This window comes from Dasypus novemcinctus, chromosome 4 (assembly GCF_030445035.2).
Source record: "Dasypus novemcinctus isolate mDasNov1 chromosome 4, mDasNov1.1.hap2, whole genome shotgun sequence".
NCBI lineage: Eukaryota > Metazoa > Chordata > Mammalia > Cingulata > Dasypodidae > Dasypus > Dasypus novemcinctus.
Window position 1 is genome coordinate 65860787 of NC_080676.1, and position 16598 is coordinate 65877384.

At 34.2% G+C, this 16598-nt stretch overlaps 1 protein-coding gene across 6 annotated transcripts in view; it reads left to right on the forward strand.

The window, feature by feature from the left end:
• The window catches only part of IL1RAP (interleukin 1 receptor accessory protein), a 159968-nt gene that overhangs the window by 99331 nt on the left and 44039 nt on the right, over nucleotides 1-16598 (forward strand). For all 6 annotated transcript variants that reach the window (XR_011648635.1, XM_071214687.1, XM_004460837.5 and 3 more), the window contains 4 exons: nucleotides 2397-2562; nucleotides 4660-4731; nucleotides 6239-6362; nucleotides 14980-15128. Coding sequence is in view for 5 of the 6 variants with exons in the window: in XM_071214687.1 (XP_071070788.1) it covers nucleotides 2397-2562; nucleotides 4660-4731; nucleotides 6239-6362; nucleotides 14980-15128 (511 nt within the window). In the remaining variant the exon portion in view is untranslated. The remainder of the gene's footprint in view (nucleotides 1-2396; nucleotides 2563-4659; nucleotides 4732-6238; nucleotides 6363-14979; nucleotides 15129-16598) is intronic.

Here is a 16598-nt window from a genome sequence, read left to right on the forward strand (position 1 = left end):
ATCCTGTATGTCTTAGGTGCTTATGCTGAAAGGTCTATGGGACTGCTTATAAAAAATAGAATAATGGACAAAAGCCAAACTACAGAGAGAACTAATGAGACATAACAGGCTAAAGTTACTGAGCATTTGTAGTTCAACAGTGTCCTGAAAATACTGCCACTGCATATGCAAATGTAGAATGAAAAATATTTCCTTGATTTCCTTTTTAAAAATGCTGTAGGTCTAATAGCTTTGAAGTGGCTACAGAAATTTCCTTTCAGCATATTCTTAAGAAATGCTGTTGACAAGTTCAATATTAATATCAGACTTCTCATCCTGAGGAGTGTGCTTTTCCAGTTCCTTGGTAATGGCAGAATCAGCCTCATTTAAGTGCAAGATGCACATCGCACTAACACTGGGGCTGGGCCCAGGGCTGGCATAGGTGCAAGACCACAGTATAAGGTTCAAGGCAACAATGGATGGGGTCAAAAGCAAGGCCTGGAAACAGATAGATTTAAGTTTGAATTCCAGCTCTGACAGTACCTAGCTCTGTTACATTAATAGTTACTTAATTTTTCTAGGTCTTTGTTTTCTTCTGATCTTTTAAATGGGGATAAGAGCATCACAGACTTTAAGTTTGGAATAAGCATCAAATGACATAATAGAATACATGTAAAATGTGTATTGGTATAATTTTTCCAGCCTCAATTCACTCACTGCTGAGGAGAGGTGTTCATTTTTAAGTAAAAGCTAATGAAAGAGTCAACAATCTAGTGATCTGAGTTTTAGCTCTGCACTGTTACCTAGAAAAAAAATTTTTTTTTTCCCATTTGTAATGCTAGACCCTATTAAGTTTGATTGGTCTCCTTCACAGGGATTTGAGAACAGCTAAGCTAACAAGTGAGGGAAAAAATATCTTTGGACTGTTCAAATTAAAGGTGCCACAAAAATCAAATGGCATCTATAGATATTTAAACATGTTTAAACTAATGCTGACATAAATTCATTATAAGAACACAGACCTTTCGGACTTTATACTTTGTGATAACCTAGGAGTAGGAAAATAGTTTGCTGATGTGACAAGTGTCTAGAAGCTTTGTATCAAAAAAGGATAAATTATCGTCAGAAAATTGGGGCATGTCTCAACTTCCTCTTAATGTTCTTCTCCATGAAACAAAAGTTCAGTGCTTTTCTTAAAAGACATATTTCCTGTGACAAAGAATTACAACATATGCCAGTTTGTATAACTGTCAAGTTTCGAAACACCTTCTCCAGGAATTGAAGTAAGGAAACCTAAAGTATATAAAAATTAAAGTTGAAATATGTGGATACTAGAAATTGGAATAAAAGTCAGTCATAAGCTCCCAGAATTTTAAAGATCTAAAGGGCCTTGGGGATAGCCTAATTCAAACTCCTTATTTTGTAGTTTAAAAAACATTTGCAAAGTCATATACCCAGGATATGGTACTTGAGAACATTTAATTTTATTTTTTATGTAAAAATACTTAATTTATTGGATTACACAAATCCAATTAATTGTGAAGGTATAAGTTAAAGTGTATATTTTTGACATAGATTATTTTTTAAAGGAAAGGAATTTTTCTAAAAGTAAACATTTGCATATATATTTTTATTTGCATATATTTTTATTATGAATGATATATTTTTTCCATAAAAGAAAAAAATTAAACAATATAGCCTGAGACTGAGAGAACCAAAACAGGAATCTAGTTACATTGAATGAAGTCTTTCAATCCTCAGATTTAAAAAATCAACAAAGTTATGTGCAAGTATAACTTTGGAACAGAAATAAATTCCAAGGTCTTGTAAACCTCATGGAAAATCCTTCTTTAATTTCAGATTCTGGAGTAATAATTGTAAAATGGCATGAAGTACAAGGCAGACAAACAAAAGTTTGGAAATGATTGATAGATTCAACAGAGTTAATGCCTAAATCAGACATTAAATTGAGGCCTTATTTGTTAGAGCAATTGGATTTCTGAGTTAATGTAATCAGTGAAGAAATGGAAAAAAATGAAAAAAAAAATTGTTTTCTAAGTAGTAGGGCTTTCAGTTGCTCAAGTTTCCTTAGTCATTATTTCAAAACTTTTAACTTTGCTTCACCATCAACATGGGATTCCCAGAATTTAAAAACTGGATTCTGAGACCAGAGGCCTTTACTGTTGAATCCACATCCCATTCAGAAGTTTAACATTCCTTTTGCAAAAAACATCATGACAGTAGTTTATTCATTCTTTGAAGAAAAATTTATCAAATACTTTACCAAAATTATTTTATAAAATGTGTGGCATAGATATTTGTATGTTCTGTACAAAATTAGATGTGAGTGTGCATGTGTTATTTATTTTGTATGGATGTATATAAATACTAAATATATTTTCTTTTACTTTTTCTAGGGTTGTAACCAAGTACAGAACTTTAATAATGTAGTACCTGAAGGCATGAAGTTGAGTTTTCTTACTGCCTTGTTTTCAGATAATGGAAATTTCACATGTGTTGTTACATATCCAGAAAATGGGCGTACTTTCCATCTCACCAGGACTTTGACTGTAAGGGTGGTAGGTAAGCATGATTTTTATTAGGTACACACAAAAAATACCATAATCTTGTTTTGGTTCTTAATAATTTATTACATACAAGTATGTAAACGCTATGAGAAAAGAAGCTTATTGTTTGTTCACTGTACTATCCCCAGAGTCTTGAGCAATTCCAAGTACATAGTAAGTGTCCAATAACAACTGGCTAACTGAATAATATGTGAATTAAGTAAAGGTAGTTTGGGGAGTGAAGAAGAGTACCTGAAATATTTATGTTCAAAATTATATCACTGCCACTTATTAGAAGTATGACTTTGATGAAGGCACCCATCTCCTTATCTTTACTATAAGATGAAATCATCCTAACTTTCAGGGAAGTTTTCAATATTGAAAAGAATATACAGATACTGTTTAATGAGGCAAGCAGTAGAGGTTCAGTGAATGGTAGTTAATATTATTGTCATAAAAGTGTTTTACTTGGATTATATAAACTATATCTTTCAGTATACTGAAATGCCTGTAGGTAATGCTGAAGATACTTGCTGACAGTTTCAACCATTGCTTTGCACTTAGAAAACTGAATAATGCTGAGTTAGGGATTAATTAAGTGGAAAAATAAAATGTTTAGAGCTTAGCATGAATGGAATTTATTTTATTTATTTATTTTTAGACATTTTTTAATTATTATTATTTATTCCCCCCCCCCCCCGCCGTTGTCTGTTCTCTGTGTCTATTTGCTGCGTGTTCTTTGTCCACTTCTTTTGTTGTCAGGGGCACGGGAATCTGTCTCTTCTTGCTATGTCATCTTGCTACATCAGTTCTCCGTGTGTGTGATGCCATTCCTGGGCAGGCTGCACTTTCTTTCGCGCTGGGCGGCTCTCCTTGTGGGGCGCACTCCTTGCGCGTGGGGCTCCCCTATGTGGGGGACACCCTTGCCTGGCACAGCAGTCCTTGTGCACATCAGCACTGCAGGTGGGCCAGCTCCACATGAGTCAAGGAGGCCCGGGGTTTGAACCGCAGACCTCCCATGTGGTAGACAGATGCCCTAACCACTGGGCCAAGTCCACTTCCCCATGAATGGAATTTAGAGGTCAAATAATGAACAATCTCACTTTATATTCATCTTGGCAATTTTTTCTAGCATATATTATATATATATATAGATATAGATATAGATATGTGTGTGTATAAGTTGACAAAAATGTGTCAATTTTTGAAATGCTGGGCAAGCATGCTTGGTGACCCTTATTTATAGATAGAGAAAGTGACAAGCACAGAATTGAGGGACAGGGTTTCCCTACCCAACATTCAAGTGATAGCAGTTCATTTTGTAAAGCTGCAAATTACTGAGTACCAATAGTGGGTGCTTAATATACACTGTTTAATTTAATCTTCATAATGATCCTATGAGGTGAGTTTATCCTCAGTTGGGGAAATTGGCTTTTCAAGGATTACGTAAGTCCCAGGCTTATACGGTAACTATGTAACCAAGTCAGGATTAGAACCCTGGTCATTAAATTTTAAAGCCCATATTCTTAAACACTATGTTATTATATAAAACACCTTCCTGAAATTTCTACTTCAATTCATGAAGACTGAATGTCATAAAGTTTAGCAATTCTGTGTGTACATGTAACTATATAATATATCAGGTGTGGTGACTTACATGCTGTCCTTAAAATTATGATTTTGAATTTCCATTCACTTATAACTTACTCATTTAATACTTTTTAAACCAAATCCCGTGCTATACGCTCTGGACATGTTAAGGAAAAATCTATATCTAGGAAAAAAACTATCGATTAAGAGAAGAAAGCAGTTAATTGTTATATAGTATAAGAAGTCTGTCTTCTATAGGTTTTGGAGGCCAAGAACACTGGTTAAGCATTCTATCCTGAAACATGGAGTATACTCAAGATGCTTTGTTTGTTATTTTCTGTTTTAAACAAATGAAATTATGTAATTGAGTATGTAATGGGACTGTGGACCCACTCAAGAATTGATAAATGATGCCAGGAAGTTGGGCAAGACTTTAAAGAAGAGCATATTTTTGAAAAGGACCATGAGGGATAAAGGTGAATAATTTAATTTAATCTCCCTTTTTCTTTTCTCTCTATCACAGGCTCACCAAAAAATGCATTGCCCCCCCAGATGCATTCACCCAATGATTTTGTAGTATATGAGAAAGAACCAGGTAATTACAGATATGCCTATGTTGCCTCTGAATTTCAGTTAAGTTTTTTAATAACAAGGAATAAAATAAACTTCTCCTCTGCTATGAAGGAGCAGGGAATGGAATTTGGAGGCAGAATTGTGAAAATGAGAGGTAACAAGTGACTGAATTAGTACACCCCGATTCATAACTCTATTACATGTTGACCGTGGTTTTCTGGGTCTCCTTTTAGTTCTCATAATTTTTCATTCTAGACAAAAAGCATTGTAAATCTAAGAAGACAAAATTCTTTTATTTCTTCTGATTCAAAGCAGTTAAGGTGAAAACCATAGAAATTTTTAATGTTTCCTATATTGCATCCTATATATTTTCACTTAAAAACTCTGTGAGAGGTACAAAAGAGCATACATTTAAACTCTAAGAAAGAGGCAGTGTCATCATAGATGCAGAACAACACCAAAAATTAATGTAAGTTTATAGATACCCTGATCTACCCTGAAAAAGAACAGAAAGCACACTAAGGTTCTGCCAACCCCAAATGGACTGTGTTTCCTAGAATTAATAATAGCTTTATGTAGTGATAGGTTCACTTTTCCTGCTGCCAGAGGAAACTCTTATTGATCACCTAAATATGTTTCATATACCCATCATATTATGGTTACAGAAACATTCCCAGGTTCATGCCCAGTTTAATCTTCCTTGGTGACCTGTTGATATAGAAAACATGGGGAAAAATAGGAGAACCTTACATTGGGAGGGAGATAGAGTATGACCACTTAGACAAATATGAGCTCAAGTTAGGGTAGCCATATAATTTGCCATTTAAACCCAGGTAGTTTTTGAGAGTGAAAACAGAAAATATTAATAATTAGCTAGGAGAGCAGATATAAAACAGAACTGTTCTTTACAAACTTGGATGTAAGGTCAGGGTAGATTAAATTCTGGTATGCCACTTAATAACAATTTGACCTAGAAATATCATTAAGTATCTTTAAACTTTAGTTTTCTCATCTGTAAAACATGACTTTAAAAAATACCTCTTAGGATTTTAAGATTAAGCAAGATCACTTAAAATAGGTATAGATATTTAACACAGTGACTTGTACAAAGTCCTCAGTGAATATGTTTGTTATCACTGCTTCTGTGGTTATTAGTACTATATTTTGCATAGAGCCCCTTAACCTAATTTTCCATCTCAGAAGAATAGAGGAGAATTCTCTTGGTAGATTATCTTTAAATGTTTGATAGCTTTAGCATTTCAAGACAAGACAGAGTCTGTCTTATCAGTCCTCTCCATGATGGCATTACGGCATCTTCCCTGAGCCAAGGGCCAAAAATTTGGAGGACTTTTCCTTAGTCACCCATTGTTAGTGAGGAAAATAACAAAGAAAAAGAGTAATCTGGGGAGGTTGAGGGCTTTAAACATGATCATTCTGCTAATTTTATATAAAGTTGGTGGTCTTCTTAGTTTGTTTTGAAATGGAGTGTGGTACCTTACCTATGAACTTTATCTGCTCACTTTTTTTAGGAGAAGAGTTAATCATCCCTTGTAAAGTCTATTTTACTTACCTGAAGGACTCTCGCAATGAGATTTGGTGGACCATTGATGGAAAAAAGCCTGAAGACACCACTGAAGTAGTCGTTAATGAAAGGTATCATGGGGATAGGGAAGGGTTGACTGACCTTGTCCCTCATATCATGCCCCCGATGTATTCTATTCAATGAAAATAAAAGTTCTCATTTTTGCCTATCATTAACAAACATCAGCAAGAATTTTGAAGTTTTTGTGGCTGCATCCAAGGCAGCATTACTGAACTTGCCATTCAAGGACCAGATGCAGCCTGATGACTGTTAAAAAAAATTGAATTAGAATGCCTTTAGACTTGGAAAAGTCTGCCCAAAGGGCAGGGCTCCCTACTTTCTTAGGCCCAGCAAGAGTCACACATTTCTGATACCCACTTGGAAGTGGATGAAGTGCAAGTTCCATGTGAATGAAAAGGCCACAGTAATATGCTGTCGATACATGAAAGCCTATTAGTATGTCTGTATTCTTCTTTTTCTCAATTCTGGAATTTGGGCCTATGTGTTTGTGCCTCAGAAAATTGTCTTGTGGTGAGTATGTTTCCTATCTTCCACCTTCTCTTTCTTAATTTATATATCACATATGTCACCTTAAAAATAAAAATTTTGTGAATATCAATAAAATTCATCCATGTTCTTTAAACTTTCTTTTAAAAGTGGATGGGTAGTAATATAGCACACTCTTAAAATAACAACTGGAGGTCAGTTTATTCCTAAGTAAGCCTTATTTATTTATTTATTTACTTATTTACTTTAAAGGGGGTTGGCAGGGAGGAAAGTGTTGGTCTGTGGAGATGAAAGAGTCCTCTGTAAGTAAAGCATATCCTTTTCAGAGAGCAACTGATTCAGTGTAGCGACTAATAAAAATTAGCAGTTGACCAACTACTTGACAAAGTAGGTTTAAGCCTTATGCCTTATTACCTATGTACAGATAGATCTTAGTCAGTTTGAACTTCTGGTACACAAAGGATTTCTTTCCTAAAGGTAAATTAATATTTTATGCAGTAATTATAAAATACCTACTTTGCACAAGGAACTCTGCAAGATACTTTAGTCCCTAACTAGGAAGAGCTTATGAGGAATAACAATAACTAAACAGACAATGAAATATAATGAATAAAAGCAAATATTATGGGATGATTGAGTAGGGGATACCAATCAGTTTTAGAGGGTTAGGGAATGCCTTTCAGGTGACATGGCGCCTAAATTGAACTTAAAGAGTGATTGGAAATTAACTAGATAAAGAAAAGGGAAGAATGTTCCTGGCAAGAGGGCTATCATGTCAAAGGCCTAGAGGTTAAAGAATCAGATCGTATTCAGAGGCACAAAAGGAGCTCCCTGAAATTGGAGCAGTTTTTACAAAAGTAATTGATGAAATATGTGGCTGGAGGAGGAGAGTTGTTGGCCGTTTACAGAATTCTAAACATTGTACTTCCCATCTTTAACAATAAGGAAAATCAATTTTCTCCTTCATGTTATTGAAATACATACTTTGGCTATCCCAAAACAAAATGAAATAATTTATATCAAAGAAGATAATTAATACATTACATTCTAATCTCAAATAAATGATTGTTTTGCCTCAGTGGTCATAGGAAAGTGGCAGAGTTAAGCTTAGGTTGAAGCAGTCACAACCTTAGTTAAGTTCTCATGACAAACAGCAAGACTTCTCATAATGAGGGCCTGAATTTTGGGCTAAGCTGTAGGAGAGATTACCCCCACCCCACCCACCCCTGCCCCATGTTTGAGCAAAGTAGTTCTAAAGGATTTTTTTTTGCGGAGAAGTTGTGAATTAACAAAACAATCATGCACCCCATACAGGATTCCATACATTGTCCCCTACCTTACATTGTGAAACATTTGTTACAAATGATGAAAGAAATCTTTATAATATTACTGTGTTATATAGTCAGTAGTTTATATCTGGTGTGTTTTTCCCATAAACTATCCTATATTAACACCATGTATTAGTACATGGTATTACTATATTTGTTTATAGTTCATGAGAGCTCGTTCTCATATTTGTACTGTTAACCATAGTCCGTCATTCATCTTAGGGTTCACTGTTTTATATGGTCCCCTATCTTGTGTAATCCATCCAAAGTGTTTATACTCAGTGACTCTCAATTTCATCACAGGTTTGTGCTGTCATTAGCTCAGTCCATATCAGTATTTTCACTAATCCAAAAGGAAAAATCCCATACCCACTTATATCCCTGCCATTATTGACCTTTAGCATTGATATAGTATGTTCTTTGCCATTTGCTGTAAAAATATTATAATATTACTCTTAATTATTGTCTATATATTACTTTAGTTGTATTTTCCCATGCATCTCTATATTCTGAACACCTTGTAATAGAGGAACATTACTGTATTTGTACTATTAACCACAATCATCATCACCACTGAAATCACTATGTTATCCAGTCCCAAGATTAGGCTCTAGCTTTCTTTCAATTTCCATTAACCTCATTAGATGATGCCTTTCAGCCACAATCACATTTATAAATCATCAGTGTTGATAATAGTCACTATAATGTGATACCATCAACCCTAACCATTTTCCCACATTTATGATCCCCCTTATAATATATTCTACATACAGTCCTCCTCAGGTCCCCCTTATTTGCCCACATTCTGTCTCTTAGTAACCTATACTCTAGTTTTAACACCATGAGTTTACTCATTGCATTCAGTTTTTGGTAGTGAGACGATACAATATTTGTTCTTTTGTGTCACTCAACATAATGTCCTCAAGGTTCATCCATGTTTTCATATGCATTGTAAGTGCATTTCTTCTTACATCTAAATAGTATGCCATCATATGTTTATACTACATTTTGTTTATCCATTCATTGGTTGCTGGACACCTGGGTTGTTTCCAGCTTTCATAAATTGTGAATAATGCAGCTGTGAACATCAGTGGTCATATATCTGTTCACATCCCTGCTTTCATTTCTTCTGAATATATTCCTAGTAGTGAGATTGCCAAATCATATAGCAGATCTGTATTTAGCTTCCTGAGAAACTGCCAAACTATCTTCCACAGAGGCTGCACCATTTTACATTCTGACCAACTGTGAAGGAGTGTTTCTACTTCTCCGCATCCTCTCTACAACCTGTAGTTTTCTGTTTGATTAGTAATAGTCATTCTGTAAAGTGCAAAGTGTATCTTGTAGTTTTAATCAGCACTTCTCAAATAACTAGTGATGTTGAGCATCTTTTAATGTGCTTATTTGCCATTTGTATTTCTTTTTTGGGAAAATTTCTGTTCAAGTCTTTTGTACATTTTTAAAATTGAGTTGCTTGTCTTTTTACCATTGAGTTGTATGACATCCTTCTATAACATGGATATCAAACCATTATTGGATAAGTGGTTTCTGAAAATTTTCTCCCAATGAGTATGCTCACTTTTCACCTTCTTAACAAAGTCATTTGACGCACAAAAGTGTTTAATTTTGATGAGATCTCATTAATCATTTTTTCTTTCGTTGCTTGTGCTTTGAGTATAAGGTGTAAGAAATCATCGCCTACCACAAAATCTTGAAGAGGTTCCCCCTACATTTTCTTCTAGGAGTTTTATTATTCTCACTTTTATATTTAGGTCCTTGATCAATTTTGAGTTAATTTTTGTTTAATATGTGAGATAAGGGGCATCTTTCTTTCTTTCAGCTGTGGATATCCAGCTCTCCCAGAACCATTACATGAATCGACTCTTCTGACCCAGTGTGTGGGTTTGATAGCCTTGTCAAAAATCACTTGACAGTATATGTGAGGGTCTATTTCTGAATTCTCAGTGTAGTTCTATTGGCCAATATGTCTATCTTCATGCCAGTACCATGTTGTTTTTACCACTATAGCTAAGTAATATGCTTTAAGTTTAGAAAGTGAAAGTCCTCTAACTTAGTTCTTTTTTTTAAATTTTTTTGGTTATTCAGGGTCCATTACCCTTACAAATAAATTTGGTAATTTGCTTTTCCATTTCTGTAAAAAAAGTTTGTTAGAATTTTTATTGGGATTACACTGAATCTATAAATCAGTTTAGGTAGAATTGACATCTTAACTATATTTAGTCTTCAAATCCATAAACATGGAATGTCCTTCCATTTACTTAGGGCCTCTTTGGTTTCTTTTAGCAATGTTTTTTTTTTTTAATTTTCTAAATACAGGCCCTTTATTTTCTTGGTTAAATTTATTCTTAAGTATTTGATTCTCTTTGTCAGTATTGTAAATGGAATATTTTTTCTGACTGTCCCCTCAGATTGCTCATTAGTATATAGAAATACTCCTGATTTTTGCATTATTAATCATATATACTGTCACTTTCCTGAACTCATTTATTACTTCTAGTAGCTTTGTTGTGGATTTTTCAGAAATTTCTAGGTTTAGCATCATCATCAGCTAATAGCAAAATTTTTACTTCTTCATTTCCTATTTGGGTGCCTTTTTTTCTATTTCTTGCCTAATTCCTCTAGCTAAAACTTCTAGCACAATATAGAATAACCATGGTGACAGCAGTCATCCTTTTCTTGTTCCTGATCTCAGCAAGAAAACTTTTACTCTTTCAGTGTTGGGTACAATGTTAACTGTGGGTTTTCATATATGCATTTTACCATGTTGACAAAGCTTCCTTCTATTCTTATCTTTTGGAGTGTTTTTATCAAGGAGGATGATGTATTTTCTCAAATGCCTTTTCTGCATCAATTGAGATGATCATGTGGTTTTTCTACTTCAGTTTATTAATGCGGTATATTACACTAATTCATTTTCTTGTGTTGAACCACCCTTGCATCCCTGGGATAAAACCCACTTGATCATGTTGTATAATTCTTTTAATGTGCTTTTGAATTCAGTTAGCAAGTATGTTGTTGAAGATTTTTACAGCTATATTCATTAGATAAGTTGATCTGTAATTTTCTTTTTTCTTAGTATCTTTATCTGGCTTTTGTATGTGGGGGATGTTGGCTTCAAAGAATGAATTTGGTATTGCTCCCTTCCCCCCCTTTCATTTATTTGGTAGAGTTTGAGCAAGACTGGTATTAGAGTGTCTTTGAATGATTGGTAGAATTGACTTGTGAAGCCACCTGGTATGGGGCTTTTCATTTTGGGGAGGATTATGATGACTTCCAAAAGTCATTACTCATGATAGGTTTTTTTAGGTCATCTATTTCTTCTAGGGTCAGTGTAGATTGTTCATATGTTTCTAGAAATTTGTCCATTTCATCTATGTTGTCTAGTTTGTTGGCATATAGTTGTTTATAGTATCCTTTTATGATCTCATTTATTTCTGCAGCATCAGTGGTAATGTCCCCTCTCATTTCTGAGTTTATTTATTTGCATCTTCTGCCTTTTTAAAAATCAGTCTAGGTAAGGGCCTGTCACTTTTATTGATCTTTTCGAAGAACCACATTTTGTTTTTGTTGATTCTGTCTCTTGGTGTTGTTCTAAATTTTATTTATTTCTGCTCTACTCCTCATTTTTTCTCTCCTTCTGCTTGCTTTTAGGATTAGTTTGCTGTTCTTTTTGTAGTTCATCCAAGTGTACAGTTAGTCTTTGATTTCAGCTCTTTCTTCTTTTTTAATATAAGCATTGAATTGCTATAAATTTCCCTCAGCACTGCCTTTTCTGTATCCCATAGGTTTTGATATGTTATGTTCTGATTTTAATTTGTCTCAAGATATTTACTGATTTCCTTTGCAATTTCTTCTCTGACCCACTAATTATTTGAGTGTTGTTTGATCTCCATATACTTGTGAATCTTCCCTTTTTGTCACCTGCTATTTATTTCCAGCTTCATTACATTATGACCAAAGAAAGTTCTTTTGTATAATTTCAAATTTTAAATTTATAGAGTCCTATCCTATGACCCAATGTGTTGTCTATCATGTGGAAAGATTCATGAGCACTTGAGAAGAATGTATTAATGATGTTTTGGGGTGTAATGCCTTATAAATATCTCTTAGGTCTAGTTCATTCATTATATTATTCAAGCTGTCTGTTTCCTTTTTTATCCTCTTCCACATGTTCTATGCAATGCTGAGAGTGGTGTGTTGAAGTCTCCAATTATTGTCTAGATTTCTTTCTCCTTTCAGTTTTGCCAGTGTGTGTCTCAAGTATTTCTGGACACCGAAGTTAATTGCATAACTATTTTTATTTCTTCTTGGTGAATTGCCCCTTTTATTAATATATAATGACCTTCTCTTACGCAGTTTTGTATTTAATATCTCTTTCTTCTAATATTTATATCACTACTCCAGATCTTTTTTTGATTATTATTTCTATGTAATATCTTTTTGCAAGCTTTCACTTTCAGCCTGATTGTGTTCTTGCATCTAAGGTGAGTCTCTTATAGACAGCATATAGATGGCATATATATTTTTACCCATTCTGTCTCTCTGTCTTTTGATTGAGGAGTTTGATCCACTAACATTCAATGTTATTATTGTAAAGTCATTACTTATTTCATCCTTTTTGTCCTTTGACTTTCCATTACCATATCTTACTCTTGTTTTCCTTTTATCCTTTGAGCTACCCTTACCAATAATCTTAATTTCTGTACTTTTCTATAAGACTCTCACTCTTATCTTTTCTTTTCAGGATTCAGCACTCCCTTTAGTGTCTATTGTAAATCCAGTCTTTTGGTAACAAACTTCCTCAGTGTTTGTTTGTCTGTGAAGATTTTAAACTCACCCCTTTTTTGAAGGACAGTTTTTCCAGATAAAGAATTCTTGGCTGACAGTTTTTCTCTTTCAGAACCTTAAATATATCATACCATTACCTTCTCATATCCATGGTTTCTGATGAGAGATGATACTTTTTCTTCTTCACCTTTCCTTGTATGCAATGTATTGCTTTTTTTCTTGCTGCTTTCAGAATTCTCTTTTTATCTCTGGCATTTGACATTCTGAATAGTAGATGTCTCAGATCAGGTCTGTTAGGATTTATTCTGTTTGGGTGTATTATCTTTCTTGGTATTGATATTTATGTCTTTCATATGAGTTGGGAAGTTTGCAGCCATTATTTCTTCACATATTTTTTTTATTCCTTTTATGTCCTCTTCTCCTTCTGTGATACCTATAATGTGTATGTTTGTGCATTTCATGTAGTCATCCAATTCCCTGAGAGCCTGTTCCATTTTTTCCGTTCTTTTCTCCTGTCTTTTCAAATTCATATGCTCTAACCTCCAACTCCCTTATTCTGTCCTCAACCAATTCAAATCCACTGTTACATGCCTCTGAGGTATTTTTTATTTCATACATTGTATCTTTCATTCCCATAAGCTCTGTTACTTTTCTTTGCATGCTTTCCAATTGTTCTTTATACTCACCTAATGTCTTCTTAATGTCCTTTATCTCTTTTATATGGACATCATTGATTAGTTCTTTAACCTCCACTAGCTGTTGATTCTGTTCTGGTCAGAGCCAAGATTCAAAATGGGCTCTGCTGGCTAAAGTCACCAAAGAGAAATCACTCTCCACCTTCTGCTGCATCCTCTCCTCTCCCAGGGAGAAAGACATGTATTCCACTCTCAGTTCGCTATAGTGAGCCACAGGTTTTACCCAGGCTGTTTGCCTTGAGGGTAGATGTGTGCCATTCCTGGCCACAGGGGCTTTTAACTCATGGTTTTCACTTTGGCCTCTTCATCTTTCTGTCCCTCTCTCTCCTGAATAGTACACAGCACTCTCCTGGTCTGCAGAGCCCACAGCAGTTCCCTCAGACAGCTTTTTGCCATTCCTCCATTGTTTTTTGTAAGAAAGTTGAGCCCAGACACCTTTTCTGATGCCATCTCTCTGGAAGTCTCAGTTCTAAAGGATTTTGAATATTGATCTTGGACCCAAAGTACCTGTACTAGTCAAAATTCTCAAGGAAAAAAGAACCATAGAAGATATACATATGCATACATATATACACCCCCACACACACATATATGGTATAGATATTATACCATATATATATATGTATGGTATATATGCTAGGATGTAACTATGATATTCTAGCATTTTGACCAAAATATTCTACCTGTGTTCAGAGTCTAAGCTTTGGGAATCATTGAAATACATCGGCACTTACTATAGGTAGAGTACAGGATGATAATAATAATAATAATAGTAATTAGAATAAGAATAACAAGAACCTATAATAATATTTGTTAATCATTGCTTTAAAATATTATACATTACAATCATTGTTCTAATATATTACACTTTAACCTTACTCAATCTTTAGCATTCTTGAGTCAGTTAATACATGTAATATACTATGTAGTCATTGCTACATTCTTCTTTTTACAATGGAGGAATTTAATATATGGACAGATTATTTCATTTGCCCAAAGTGTATAGCTAGTAAATGGCAGAGCCTGGATCCAATCCCATGTGGGCCTGGATGCAGAAGCTATTCTCTAAACTAGAACAGCATGCTGCCTCAAAGGTTTATGGGAAAAGGAGACATTTTGTTTTGAAGAAAGATCTAGACTATGATTCCATGGTTGGGATCTGACCAGTACTTTGGGATAATGTGTAATATAGATGCTAAAGAATAGTGTTGCAGATTAGGGAGCCCAGGCTTATCAATGTTTGTCTCTCCTCACAGAGGGGCTCTGTGGTTGCTGTCTTCTCTGTCTCACAGACAGCACATGGTCCTTTAGTCTCCCTAATGCTTTGATTTTCTTTCCTCTATTTCTAGTATAAGTTATTCTTCTTTGGAAGATGAAACCAGAATTCGAATTTTGAGCATCAAGAAAGTTACCCCTGAGGATCTCAAGCGCAGCTATGTCTGTCATGCTAGAAGTGCCAAAGGGGAGGTTGACAAGGCAGCCACGGTGAAGCAGAAAGGTAATGGATGCACCCAGCAGATGAATCTGTGAACTCCAGATGTAAGACTGAAGTGAATAAGGAGAAAAGACAGATTGAGAACAAGAGACTTCCTGCACCTAGCTCAAAATATTATTTCTGATTATTTCAATGCCATTAGTACTCAAATGTGGCTAAAAGCAATCTGTGAATATAATAATCAAAAATAATTTTATACCAAATAATTATGAAAATGAAAAATAAAATCATTCAAAGCTACTGATCACATAGTAAAACAGTCACATACTGTTAGTGAATTATAAAGACCCTTTAAAAAAATCTTTGATGACAGAGTTCAAGAATCATAAAAGTGGTCATAGCATATGACCTGATATTTTGGAAGTTTTACTGAACAGATAATTTAACATAAAGAGAATTATTCACCCACTGATATTCTTGCTAGCATTATCTATTATAATAAAACATCTCTAAATACCAAACATCTAATTGTACAAAAATAGTTAAGAAAGGTATAAAATTCTTATTCTCAGAAAAAATATAACTTTTAAATGATCATTTTAATACTATGCTTCAATATTCAAGCAGGTTTTTAACCACTCACTATAATTACTAAAATTAATATATTTAAATGTGATTATAAATGAGGTAAAATGAATTTAATGATTAGGGAATGGAAGTAAACATGGAAAAATAAAAACAGGAAATTTATTGAAGTAGTGGATTTTGGGGTAATTAAAAAACTAATTTCTATGTTGATATTACTGGTTTTCTACAATAAATAAAAATTATGAAAATTTATTGTGTGAGCTGTTGCTCTTGAAAGACAGGCCATGTCTAAAATTCTCTTTGGGTCACACCTAACACAGAAGTCCAGACAATTAAGTCCTTCAAGAATGTTTTTCAATGATATGGAGAAAGATAATAGTGACATCATGTATGTGTTAAGGTTATTCAGAGTCATCCTGGGTCATTTCATCTCACAGAGCCTATGTCATTTATATGAAAAATGATAATCCATAATTGATACATTTTTCAATGGGACTTAATCAATTTTTTAAAAGCTGGTGAAAAAACATGATTCCTTTTAAATTTTCATTGTAATTTAGGAAGTAAAGACGAAAGGCCCGAAGTCATAAGACACTTAAAAAATAGCAGTGGATTGTTTCTGGGGTTGTTCATTACTTCTGCTCTTCAGAAGCCAAGGTAAAGAGAGAATGCTGAACTGCATGATATAATGCAGTGTTTCCCAAAGTTATTTCCTGAGAGCACTTCTAAGAAGCCTTATTGTGCTACAGTTAATTATTTGAACTCTGGTACCTGTGCATCCTAAGTCCTTGACATTGGAAATGCCACTTAATCTCTCTAAGCCTCAATTTCTTCATCTTTAAAGTAAGAAAAATAATACCACTGCTCCATGAGAATATTGTAAAACAACACATACACAATTACTGGCATATATATAAAATGCTCAATAAATGTTAGCTATTAAGC